Source organism: Salvelinus alpinus, chromosome 1 (assembly GCF_045679555.1).
Source record: "Salvelinus alpinus chromosome 1, SLU_Salpinus.1, whole genome shotgun sequence".
NCBI lineage: Eukaryota > Metazoa > Chordata > Actinopteri > Salmoniformes > Salmonidae > Salvelinus > Salvelinus alpinus.
The window spans coordinates 30,556,088-30,569,600 of record NC_092086.1 but is presented as its reverse complement, the minus strand read 5'-3'; the positions used below and the strand labels follow the sequence as shown (position 1 = coordinate 30,569,600).

The window sequence follows — 13,513 nt, the reverse complement described above, 5'->3', positions numbered from 1 at the left end:
ATCAAGAAGCCAGGGTGGAAATGAACTAGTGTGGGCAGAGAGAACCTGTTTTATTTGCAATGGAGTCCTGCCTCATGTCATGTATTGTTGGGCACAAAATACTTGGCAATGCAAGGGAGGAATTCTTCTGTTTATGTTGGAAGATTTAAGTCAACAATGGTAGTTTTACTGTACAACGTTCCCTCAGTGAGCCTTTTCACTGTAAAGAGGTGTATATTTTTGTATATGTGACTACTTGATAATGACTTGATCAATGATAATCATATGATGTGGCCATTATGCCTTTTTTAAATAACACTGTGCTATGTATGTGAGCTCTGTAAGGGTAGATGTCTCTGAAATAGTTTTACTTGCTGCTGCAGATGCTGCTTGTCTCTCTTCACTCAGTACTATTTCAGTGCCTGTCTTCCTGTGCAGTCAAGGAGAGATATTCCAAAGGGTGTTTGAATTGAACACTGGTAAAAGCATGTGTTTCTTTTCTACTTTTATCTTATCTCTGTTAGCGTTGTGCTGTACATCGGGCACAAAGAAATATTGTTTTTTTTTTATTGCAGGGCGTCAGCCAAAGTCTTGTTTGCTTGATCTCTTGACACACTAGGCATAACTAAAACTTGTTCGGCTACAAGTCATGATAGGATGATTACAGAAAGTATTCACCTTACATTCTGGGTTATGGGCTTTAGTTTTTTTGACCATTCTTTAATGGAGGAATTATATATATATATATTCTCTCATCCCATATTCCTTAATGATGATCCAATGCAACATGTTTTATTCAATCATATCCATTGAATAACAGATTAATAGGTATTTAACTGTAATAGTTTATTTGATTTATTTTGTACGGTGTTTTTATGTACTGTCCATACTACACACTGTTTCACAATTTTCTAATTTTGCATTGCCAACGAATATGCAGCTGTTTAAGTGAAAAAGCCAAATAAATCTGCGTTATATTTGTGCCTTTGAACTTTACATTTTTGTCAGTTATTCTTGGGACTAAGCAAACACAATACATTCATTATTGCCTGTTATGTAACGGAGTTCCACTGCAAGCCTGAGGGGGTCGATGCCAAGTTGCCATTGGCTGCCTTGTTGGCCCTCATAACTCTCCTTTTCTCCTAAACGAAACTTACGGATAAAAACAAGCCCCCTCATGACGTCGTTCCTCTGATCTGACGTAGTTCGGGTCCATGGTTTTCAATGGAGTGACTGAGGGTGCTAGCATTAGACACCACCTATCTAGTACAGCAGCAGAAATCTACCAGCTGAAAAGAGTAGTCTTTTATCACACCGAGTCTTCTAAAGCATTAACGACGTGCGGCGTATTAAGAGCTAAACATATTTATGTTGGCAATGGAACAATTTAAAGAGGTGAGAACTATATCAATTATAGGCTACGCTTGTCGAGAGTGTTCTCCAACAAAGGAAATACACATTCTTAGCCCTTTATTTCTGTTTGGTGTAAAGTGTATCTGCTGTAGGAAAAAAAAAAACTATATTGAAGTCTTATCTTTGCAATCTAAAACTGGAGTATATTTTTTTCCAGAGAGGACAACATCGCCGCCAACGTCTGGTTCATCTTCGCCCGCTCATTGGTAAACCCAATATTTGTTTTTCTTGGCGACTACAGATTAAACTTAATTTTTTATTAAAAGGATGTATGTAGCTACTTAGTATTTTTAAATGTTCAATAGCTAATAGGCTTGAGCCATTTTATTTGGAACCGTGCATTGGCCTGCATTCCCTTGTGCTTTTATAATCAACTAAACATTTTAACAGCTTCGTTGTCTTGAAATGGGTTATATTTCAAATATTCGTTTCAACGTAACCAATCACACATCTGTTGGAGACACAGGTGAAGTGGTGAATTAGGTGGGCTTCTCCTCCAAAGAGTACCACAATATGAGTCATAATACCCATAAAACCTAGCGGTCAAACAGGGAAATGGTTCAAATCGTTTTTAAACCATTCATTTTTCCCATAGAGGATTTTAGACTGTTGTGTGTAAACTTACCCTGACGTAACGTTTTGATAACTGTGTAAATCTCTCTCGGACAAGGTGACTTATTAATATATTCGCTGGTACCCCCACCCCGAAAAATGAAATGCTAATTAGCTGCTAATGTGGCTATCCTACAGAACTACAAATACTATCTATCTACTATCTGGACGAGACTGCTGAATCCAGGCAAAGGTAAGAATCTCTGGATTAACTATCTAATGTTAGCAAAATGTAGTAATGCATAAATTGGCAAAATAAAAAAAAAATTGGTCATGTTTTAAAATAAAACAATACCTGTTAGCAAAGGTGTCAGCTAGAGAGACATGCATGTATTTGTAGTCTTGCATGATGTCTACTTTGGTGCTAATTATCATTTTTGAATCTGAGCGTAAATAGAGCTGAATGTATTGATTTAAACGTCACCTTGTCTGAAAGAGATTTACACGAATATCAAAACGTCACACCAGGGTAAGCCTACACAAAACACAGCCCTTGTTTTAAGTGTTTCTAAAATGGGGAAAAATGAATGGTGGAAAAATAATTTCAACCATTTCCCTGTTTGACCGCTAGGTTTTATGGGTATTATGACACATCCACTGTGGGGATCTATAAAGGGAGCCACTCGCCTGCCAACTGAGGTTCGTTCAGTTTGCTTGAATATTTGCTACGTTGTGAAACGGTTTGTACTGAAGGACACGTTTTCCCTAAACGTTCTTGAATGTTCTTGAACAGACTGAGGTACGTTTGCTCCGGTTTGTTGAGTGTAGCAAGGTGTGGCTTGAAGCAATTGGTGATGTGAACTCAGCAAAAAAAAGAAACGTCCTCTCACTGACAACTGCGTTTATTTTCAGCAAACTTAACGTGTAAATATTTGTATGAACATAACAAGATTCAACGACTGACATAAACTGAACAGTCAGTATCTGGTGTGGCCACCAGCTGCATTAAGTACTGCAGTTCATCTCCTTATGGACTGCACCAGATTTGCCAGTTCTTGCTGTGAGGTGTTACCCCACTCTTCTACCAAGGCACCTGCAAGTTCCTGGACATTTCTGGGGGGAATGGCCCTGGCCCTAGCCCTCACCCTCCAATCCAACAGGTCCCAGACGTGCTCAATGGGATTGAGATCCGGGCTCTTCGCTGGCCATGGCAGAACACTGACATTCCTGTCTTGCAGGAAATCACGCACAGAATGAGCAGTATGGCTGGTGGCATTGTCATGCTGGAGGGTCATGTCAGGATGAGCCTGCAGGAAGGGTACCACATGAGGGAGGAGGATGTAACGCACAGCGTTGAGATTGCCTGCAATGACAACAAGCTCAGTCCGATGATGCTGTGACACACTGCCCCAGACCATGACGGACCCTCCACCTCCAAATCGATCTCGCTCCAGAGTACTGGCCTCGGTGTAACGCTAATTCCTTTGACGATAAACGCGAATCCGACCATCACCCCAGGTGAGACAAAACCGCGACTCGTCAGTGAAGAGCACTTTTTGCCAGTCCTGTCTGGTCCAGAGATGGTGGGTTTGTGCCCATAGGCGACGTTGTTGCCGGTGATGTCTGGTGAGGACCTGCTTTACAACAGGCCTACAAGCCCTCAGTCCAGCCTCTCTCAGCCTATTGCGGCCAGTCTGAGCACTGATGGAGGGATTGTGCGTTCCTGGTGTAACTCGGGCAGTTGTTGCCATCCTGCACCTGTCGCGCAGGTGTGATGTTCGGATGTACCGATCCTGTGCAGGTGTTGTTACACGTGGTCTGTCACTGCGAGGACGATCAGCTCTCCATCCTGTCTCCCTGTAGCGCTGTCTTAGGCATCTCACAGTACAGACATCGTAATTTATTTCCCTGGCCACATCTGCAGTCCTCATGCCTCCTTGCAGCATGCCTAAGGCACGTTCACACAGATGAGCAGGGACCCTGGGCATCTTTCTTTTGGTGTTTTTCAGAGTCAGTAGAAAGGCCTCTTTTGTGTCCTGTTTTCATAACTGTGACCTTAATTCCCTACCGTCTGTAAGTTGTTAGTCTTAACGACCGTTCCACAGGTGCATGTTCATTAATTGTTTATGGTTCATTGAAAAAGCATGGGAAACGGTGTTTAAACCCTTTATAATGAAGATCTGTGAAGTTATTTGGATTTTCATGAATTATCTTTGAAAGACAGGGTCCTGAAAAAGGGACGTTTCTTTTTATGCTGAGTTTATTTTACGGGCAGTGGCAATGCTGAAATTGTTCCACAACCCAACCACTCCCCATTTTTAACTGGTCATTTAGTAAAGCGCTGTTTCCGTTCAACTGAACATTCCAGATCGTAAAAACGTACTGAACACAGCCCTGGTCATTCTTGCTTCTCTTCCTTGTGGATGTGACTGCATCCACTAAAGCTCTCCTCAGCATGACTAGATTTCTAGCTTCTTACTGAGCCATTCTCTCGTTTGGTTAAAACCTACGTTTACTCGTTTGTGAACAGCCCACACTCCGACCAGCAATATGCTAGTTACCTTAGCCATAAGGCAGTTGCTAGCTATATAATGCATTACTAGCTTCATGGCCGTGGCATTCACACTGTGCTAGCCCTAGCTAGCATTAGCTGTGAGGCTTCTAACTAGCAAGCTAGCCACACTAGCAGTCCTACCTGCACATAGTGGCATACACATGGCTAGATAACTTGGAGTTCCCTACCTGCTCAGGTAGTGTTGCTGTCACGCCTGTGAAGGCTAATTCACAACAATGCTGAAAAGCCAACTAGCTACTGGCCAGTTTGCTTCTCGTTTAGTACACCTCACGATGCTATGGTGATATGAGACTCAAGACCGGAGAAACAACAATATTCACGCAGTTGTCTTCGGCTAAGGTGGCACTAGCTAGCGAAGCTATTAGCCAAATAGCTAACACGGCTAAAGGCACTTTTCTTACCAAGTACATAAAATAAATAATATGAGCACGTCTTGTTTAATGACACCGTTCACTCCAATTTACAAATATCGTCCTACCGCAACCCGCCAGTTATTTATTCGGAACAGGTTAGATATTGTTATCTGGGACACTGCCACTGACAGGTCTGTGGGTTCCTTGTGTGAATGAATTTCTCTTTGTCTCGATTTGTTTATGTTTGCAATGCAGCAATGTATCTATTTAGCCAATGCATGTGTTTCTATTTTGAAATGGTTGTCAATTTCATCTTCATGTAGCATATCACCGCTGTCTCTATAGCCTATTTTCCGCCCTCTAGGAAACTATGGCACGCCGTGCATGGCTTGTGAGGAGGAGAATCTGAATGCGACTTGCCTCTGTCTTCTAGACTACCCAGAGTGCAGGAGCCCCTTCTACACGCTCACTGTAAAGTGGCTCGTTTGCGAGAAGTGGTGTGACCAAAACAGTTAACTGTTTAGATCCATTTAGCAGCTTTCTCGGCCTGTCATCTAGGCTTTGACAACTAGAGTAGAGTAACCCCTTTCAGTTGTGTTTCATGAAGGAAGCATGTCGCTTACTTCTAATCCCCAAGCCAGTTAACCCACTGTTCACCGGGCGCCGAAGACGTGTATGTCGATTTATGGCAGCCCCCCGCATCTCTCTGATTCAGAGGGGTTAAATGCAGAAGACACATTTCAGTTGAATGCATTCAGTTGTACAACTGACTAGGTATCCCCCTTTCCCTTTAGCCCTGTCTTTGGACCTGTCTATTGTGCTTGATGCAATTAATTTCTCAGCAACCTTTGAGCAGCTGGAATGCGTGGAGTATTAAATATCTCTCCTTTTAAGACACGTTTGCTGATTGCCCTTACCTCTGCAAAGCGAGTGAGTGAGCTGCATGCACTTTAGTCCACCATTCATGCCTACAGTTGCCCTGGGGTTCCCCCAAGTAACGTTGTTACTCGATTCCGCCTTTATGCCTAAGGTCAGCAGCAATTACAATTGTATCGCCTTGGAGCTAATTGATTTCCACCGGTCACCGTTCTACTCTACAGAAGAAGGGCGTCTCCATCGTTTATGGCCAGTACACATGTTGCGCTTCTACTTGGACAAACTAGAGCATGGCAAAAGGGTGACCTACTCTTCGTTTCCTGGGCGCCCCCTTGCAAACGTGGGCCCCTCTCTCATCAACAGCTGTCCCATTGGATTGTGGATTATATTAGCAAGGGTTTACAGCCCCCGGAGATTCTGAGTGCTCATTCCACCGGTGTTTTGGCGTCTTGGGCACTGTGCAAAGGCCTCTCTTTACAAGAGATCTGCACCATTCACACCAACATAGGCATAGAGCTATGGCATACTGTTTTTGTCTTACTATAATTTTTAGACAGACCCCAATGAGAGAGAAAATGTTGAAAAGTATTCTCCGTCTGACATTGCAGTAACGTTCATTTTCAGTTCTAAGTTCAAGTTTAAAAGATGTAATTTACGGATGTTGAAAATGTCTATTCTTTAGGTTTGTCAAACGATTAAAATAGTTAATTGCGTTAGTTAATTGCGATTAATCAAGATTATTGAAAAAATTTGAATTTGCTCAAATTTGGCCCTAAAAGTTTAGTCCATTTTTTAAAAAGCAGTGTCAGAAAGAAGAAAAAAACATAGCTCCTGTGATATTGGGCATAACTTTTACATGATTTTGGCTAGAGTCATCAGCGATGTATAGGCGCAAGCATTGACTGTAGCTGTGTTCCGTGTTGTGTTCTGTGCTTAAAAGCTTCCGTGCGGAAATGCGTGTGCTTAAAAGGATCCGTGCAGTGAAGAAAATGGAGATGCGATTAACGGCGACGGACCAACTCAATTTGGCCTTGTTTGGGGTGGACCTCATTAGAATAATACCCAGTGTTATTTGCAAGTGTATATTTTGAAACGTTATGTCGATAGAGAATATTGTTGTAGTTAGTGTTCGGTTGGTTGTGTCTATAAACTTTGAACATGATCACTGCCAGTTCTTCAGCTTTTGAAATGGCTAATATAAGTGCAAGTGACAGATGAGAGCAATAATAAATCATCTACCTTTTGCTTTCAATCAGAACCAAATATTTTTGGGATTGAGACATAATACTTTCATCATTGACATGAGATGTCAGTGAAATTGTTTACGGTTACAATTTGACCCTATGAAACCACAACAAAAAATACAGATTTTCAACGTCTGGCAGAGCCGTCTTTTCAACATCCGAAAAAATACAGATTTTTATCTTTCACTTAGAACTGAAAATGAACATGGCTTTAATGTCCGACACCATTTCAACATCCAGAGGAGTCGTCTTTTCAACGTCCCTAAAATCTTTCACTTACAACTGAAAATTAACATGGTTCCAATGTCAGATGTTTTCATCATTTCAAGGTCATTTTGCTTAGTGGGCTACCAAGAAAGAAGAATAAAAAATAAAAAAATATATTCACAGCCTACTAAATTATGTACTTCTTTTGTAGTTTGTTAATTTCAAATATGTTTCACTGAGCAACACACAGTAAAAAAACAAGCAGTGCTATTTTAGATTATGTAGTTGATTGATTGATTAATAGTTACTGTTTTCCTCAGACTGATTATGCAAGACCCTACACAGCAGTGATCTCGTAGACTGAAGTGCAATAATGGGTAAGAAATTGTTTGAGATATTGGTGTAATGATGTTTTTATATTCTACTAATACTTAATATAGGTAATACATCAGTTATTTGATTTTTCTATTATATTCTACAGCAGAGGAACCTGATGAACTGCCTGTTGAAAAATGGACTGACTCCAACGTGAGCTCCTGGTTAAGAACTATTGGAGTGAAGGAGCAATACATCAAGAAACTTTATGAGGAAGAGGTAGATGGGAGAATTCTCCTTGTACTGACTGAGGACTATCTGAGAAAAGAGATTGGAATGAAATCAGGACCAGCTCTGTTGATCATCAGAAAGAGAAATGAGCTTGTAGACACCAAACAGAGAACTCGGGGCAAGGAAAAGCCTCAATGTAGCAACAATACTGAACAGGAAAGTAAAAAGAAGAAGCAGGGATCAGCTCCCCAGATTCCAGCGACAGATCAAGGTCTTTCAGAGGAAGAGAAACAAACTCATCAAGGACAATCTGTTGAGGACAATGTGTTAACCACAAAGAGAGACTGCAAGCCACGGCCATTTGGCAAAGAAGGCATTGATTTCACATATGTCAAACATAGTGTTCTGCAACCTGAATCTGGTGTATTTGATCTGATATCTCCCTGTCATGAGTACAAGTCATTTGACAATGCTGCCAAATTGGACCGCACAAGACTACAGGCAAAATTTGCCAAAGAGGTTCTCAAATTCGGTAGTGGCTGCATGAATATCAGATCAAATGGCACAATACACTTTGGTGTGATGGACAGTAGGGATGATGCAGGCTATGTGCATGGTGAGATAATCGGTGTTCCGGTTTTTGAGAAAGATATATATGTTGATGCATTGGATCACATTGAAAGGAGTTTCTCTTGCTCTGACAGCGAGCATGTGCGACAGTGCATACGCCCACCTCAGTTTATAGAGGTTATGGACATAAATAGCACAGAAAAAAGATACGTGGTGGAGGTTGATATTGTGCCCTCCATAAGCATTGTTAAGAACCGAGTGTACTCTGTTCGCCTGCCAAACTTCAAAGAGTCCTCTAACAAGATTGAGCATGAAAAGGAAACAATCTATCGCAGGGTAGGATCAAAAACCGAGCCAGTGAATGATCAAAATGACTTCTACCAGCGAGTCAGAGACAGAGATGCCCAAAGAGAAGAGGCTGAGCATTGTCGATATGTTAACACCCCAGACATCTGCCAAGACCTCGGAAGGAAACTCACCATGCTGATAACCAGTGGCAAGAAATTCATTGAAAAGGAGAAATGGTACATTCTTGTCACTAACAAGTTCAAACCAGATGATTTGAGCAGCATTGACTTCTTGCTCAACATGAATATTTTCTGTGTGTTCGACTTTGACACAGATTCCAAGCTGTTAGGACTGTGCAGTAAATATATTCAGCACCATGCTGCAAATATGCATTTCATGCAGAACTACAAAATACCAAGTGGTATGAGCATTGGTGAATTTGTGAGCCATTTGCATTTGTTTGAGCAAACCAGCTGGATATTTTGCAATGGACGAAGCGATTACAAAGGGAATGAAAACCCCTGTGATGAGATGACATGGATCAAAACAAAAATTACACTCCTGAGGGAATCTGTGTCATTGATCTGCAAACAGATCTTGCCAAAAGGAGCATTCCTGGTGGTCTTCCTTCTCACATCCCCAGTTGAGAAACCCCTTTTGCACACCTTCTATGAGTTCTTCACAGATATGGAAGGTCATGAAGACATCATTTGCATCTCAGAATCTGAGGATAACTATCAGAAATGGCAAAGTTTTGCAGAGGGTTCATGTGGAACAGAAACTGTGAACCGTTCCAGTGTTGTTGGGATGAAAATGAGCCATGTTGATGCGACACTGCAGCGAATCCAACCTGTAACATCTCGAGACACCAAACACTTGCCTATCTACCTGAAAGGACAGTGCCTTCTTGAAACTCGTGACGAGGAAAGGATGTATTCCTTGGAAATCCTGAGTGTCAATCATTGTGATGAAACAAGCGATGATTACATCAAAGCAGAAAAAGAAAACATTGAAAGACAGTTTTACCACGGGGGAAGAGTGACCTGGTTGAATTTCTGGCTTGCAGAGAAGAAGTTTGTTGGAGAAGTAATTCAAAGGGATGCATACAGAGATGTCTCCAAACTTCTCACTGACACTATGAAATGGGGTGTAGACAGACCTGTGAACATTATCAACATCTACCATCACCCAGGAAGCGGTGGAAGCACAGTGGGAAGGCAAGTGTTATGGAACAAGAGGACAGACCTAAGATGTGCTGTTGTGAAGCCGTCATACTCAGCAGCCACTGTATCTGAACATGCTGTTCAACTCCGAGAGTATGAGGAAAAAGATCCTGAGAAATGTCTCCCAGTGCTCCTGCTGATTGAGGACTGTGACAAAGAATACCTTGATGAGCTGAGGAATGAATTAGAGTTTGCCATCAACACTAAGAAAATCAAACAAGGAACACCTTGCTTCATTCTGTTGAGCTGCAGACGATCACATAACCCAGAGAAGATGTGCAAGGACTCACCATTGCAGAATGTAGCTGTCACTCACAAACTATCAAAAGAAGAGAAGAGACAGTTTGCTGGGAAACGGCAGAAGCTTGAAGAACAGTACCAGCCAGAATTCATCTTGACATTCGTCTTGATGAGTGAAGAATTTGAACACCAGAAGATTGTTGAGTATGTTGCGCAATTTGTGAAACATCTGCTCCAAGACATTGATCATGAAGCGGTTGTCACTCAGCTCATTCGGTATGTGGCATTGCTCAACACTTATGTTCAGAACTCATTCATTTCCCAGTCCCATTGCGAAGCTCTGCTAGTATTTACCATTCATATGGATCGATTCCGCCAGCATGCTTTTGAGAGATCACTGAGTGAGCAGGCCAAACTTGTCTTTATACATCTGAGAGATGACAAGACGCACATTGAATCAGTTCGAATCATTCATCCACTTGTTGCAAAGGAAATCCTTCAGCAGCTCCTTGGTGACCAAAAGCAGCAAAGTGGGTTGGCCATGGATCTTCTCCACGAGGATGTGCTTTTTGAGCACAGATTTGGAAAAGAAGATTATGGTAAGTTTTTGCGAGCCCTGTTCATGAGACGTTGCAGAGTAAGTAAAGGTGATGAATCAAACAGCTTTTTCTCTCCTCTCATTGAACATGTGAGTGAAAAGGAAACCCCTGACAAGGCAATCGAGCTCCTCAAGGAGGCATACAAACGCTTCAACAAAGATGCATTCTTTGCTCAGCAACTTGCTCGCCTGAATTACTCCCATGAGAAGTTTGAAGAGGCAAAGGATTGGGCAGAGATAGCAGCAAAACAAATGCCTAACAACTCTTACATTCTTGACACGAAAGGCCAGGTATACAGAAGATGGTTCAACGCCAAGTGTAAAGCAATTGAGAAAGTACCAAAAACGGCAGAAAATACAGCAGACGCTGTTGAAACTGCGCTGAAAGCAATGGAGTGTTTCAGAGAATGTGAGAAATCTGCTCTCTCGGACCTTGAAAACATGAACAACAGTGGCTTTTTTGCTGCAGTTGAAGTTGGCTGCAGTCTGCTGAAGCTCGTATTCTCATTGCGTATTTTCTCAAGCAAAACGAATGGCCATTCAGAATGTATGAAGTACCTTCTCACTGATTACATTCCTGAGGAACTGAAGGAGCCCTGGGAGAATTTTCACATCAATTTGAAAGGCCTTCAAATGACACTGCATGATGCCCTGGAGTGGATCTCGGAGGACCTGAGTTACTTCCAGACAGACATCAGTGCAGATGAGGAGGAGACAATTGAAAGCTCTGAGATGAAAATAAGCCATCCAATGACATGGTTGGTAAGAAAATCCTCTGAGTATGGTAAATATTTCAGTGGTTACTCTCTCAGCATTGCCCCAAAGCTGTGCCAGTCGAACCCTGGCAGTTTAACTCCTTTCATGAAACGCATGATCATTTACCAGCTTGGTGGGGGGAATATAACTTCAATCTTCTCCCTACTGACTGACCAGAAAGAAAGAGACCAAGTCAAAGTCCTAGAGAATATCATATCTCTCTACCCCAGCAACCCTCTGATGGCCAGGCTGGATCAAATGGATCTCGTCAATTACATAGCAGCTCATATTGCTCTGAGTTGCCTTACAACCCAATCTCCAAAGTTGGCTGCTCTGAAAGACCTTCAGAAACTTAGTCAGCAGTTCCCAACAGAGAAACGGAAGTGCCTGTCCAGTGCTCTGTTCCTGCTCATCTTGCTCTTCTGGCCAGAAGATCATGACACAGACCCTGAAAAGGAGACCAAATACAACATTGTTCTATCAGCTGTTGAGTACCTCAAAAGGAGCTACTGGACCAAAATGAAGGATATACCACAAAGGAAGAAAAGGATTTACACCCACTTTTTCCTAAGTAATGGAAGTGGGTGGGACAAGATTGTTCACAAAAGCAAGGTTGAAACGATTACGAAGGTCCTCTCCATCTCAGAAAAGAGAATGAAGTGGTTCAGTGGGGAGGTGTGGAAAATGCCAGAGATGGCAAAACTGCTCAGGACTGTGTCTGGGTGGACAGAAGATGGGATAGTGTACCTTGAGGGCCCAAAAGAGAGAAAGTTCACTATTCCTCATCTGAAAGCAGCCTCCGTGCCCTATGGCAATGAAAACATCACATTCTACTTGGGGTTCACATTTAGAGGACCTGTTGCGTACAACGTCACTGTGAAAAAGTAGGGTCGCCACTTAGACAAATGCTGCCAGAAAAGGAGTCTTATGGAATATCTCCTGAACATTTTGGACCAACATACCAATGAATGAGCATGTTTTAGAGCGCATTGTCAGAGGAAGACCGTGTGTGTGTGTGTGTGTGTGTGTGTGTGTGTGTGTGTGTGTGTGTGTGTGTGTGTGTGTGTGTGTGTGTGTGTGTGTGTGTGTGTGTGTGTGTGTGTGTGTGTGTGTGTGTGTGTGTGTACAAAATTCAGTTTAGTTTCTTAAGACTGAATTAAATTCTGCCTGTAAAAAAAAAAAAAATGAACAAGGCAAATGTATGGGTATTTTGCATACCGTAAGTGTAAAGTTATTTCTGTTTGAATGCTTTGAATGCTTTGTTGCAAGTTTTCAACCATTATGTGGACTGAAAATATTAAGGAATGTGTTGTCAAGTTATGCAGTCATGATCTGTTTTTGTTTCATTCTTGAAGAATACTGTATATTTTTTTTTATATTAAATCTTGTCTTATGCAGGAAGCCTGTGTAATATTATATGTGTATTGTGCCCAAAATGTGGTATTTGATAACCAAACTACTTTGTACTTCTCTCATTCATTTTATTGATAGTTTTCCCAGTGAAATGGTCCCTTATATAGGATTTTCACATTTTATGTATTTTTTTCTAACCAGTTTTAATATTGTCTTTTTGTATGAAGAATGACTAGTTCAAAAATGGAGTTACACCTAATAAAGTTGCCTTAACTTTTTGTTTGTTTTGAATGGTTATTGTGTGACTGTTTCTTTTAGCAAATGTGTGAACAATGCTAAAATAGTAACATGAAATTCACACGTAGAAAAAATACAAAATAAACATTTTAATGGTAGTCCCATGAATCCATAGGACCACATAATAAAAACAGTTGAGTTCAAACTACCCACAAGCAGGTATGTAGGCCTAAGTGCAATGCTTCTAACACTTAGAACTGTGATGGATAGTGTCCATTGTGTAAAGTCTACTGAAATGAACTCTGGGTTGTCAACATAACTTCAGTGGTCAACATCAACTAGATGTCCCATTCCTTCTCTGAGGAACAAAATGGCATGAAGCCAAGGTGTATCCACGACATCAACAACACATAAGTGAGCATCTCGTCATAGAATCATATCTGGATATTTTACCCTCTTGTTGTAAACTCAAGTGTATTCAATAGTAGTCAAATATTTTCCTC

The 13,513-nt window shown here is 41.5% G+C and overlaps 1 protein-coding gene across 6 annotated transcripts; it reads left to right on the top strand.

Moving 5' to 3' along the window:
• The first annotated feature begins 1,139 nt into the window (after positions 1-1,139).
• Positions 1,140-13,051, top strand: samd9l (sterile alpha motif domain containing 9 like). 6 transcript variants are annotated; one of them, XM_071396340.1, is made up of 5 exons: positions 1,179-1,374; positions 1,550-1,598; positions 2,143-2,197; positions 7,520-7,576; positions 7,684-13,051. In XM_071396340.1, the coding sequence occupies exons 4-5, from the start codon at positions 7,573-7,575 to the stop codon at positions 12,306-12,308; spliced, it is 4,629 nt and encodes a 1,542-aa protein (XP_071252441.1). In that variant the 5' UTR covers positions 1,179-1,374; positions 1,550-1,598; positions 2,143-2,197; positions 7,520-7,572; the 3' UTR covers positions 12,309-13,051. The 6 variants fall into 6 exon arrangements, with proteins under 6 accessions (XP_071252406.1, XP_071252431.1, XP_071252441.1 ...); XM_071396313.1 differs by having other exon boundaries at positions 7,681-13,051; XM_071396321.1 differs by having other exon boundaries at positions 2,143-2,643; positions 7,681-13,051.
• Positions 13,052-13,513: the final 462 nt, after the last annotated feature.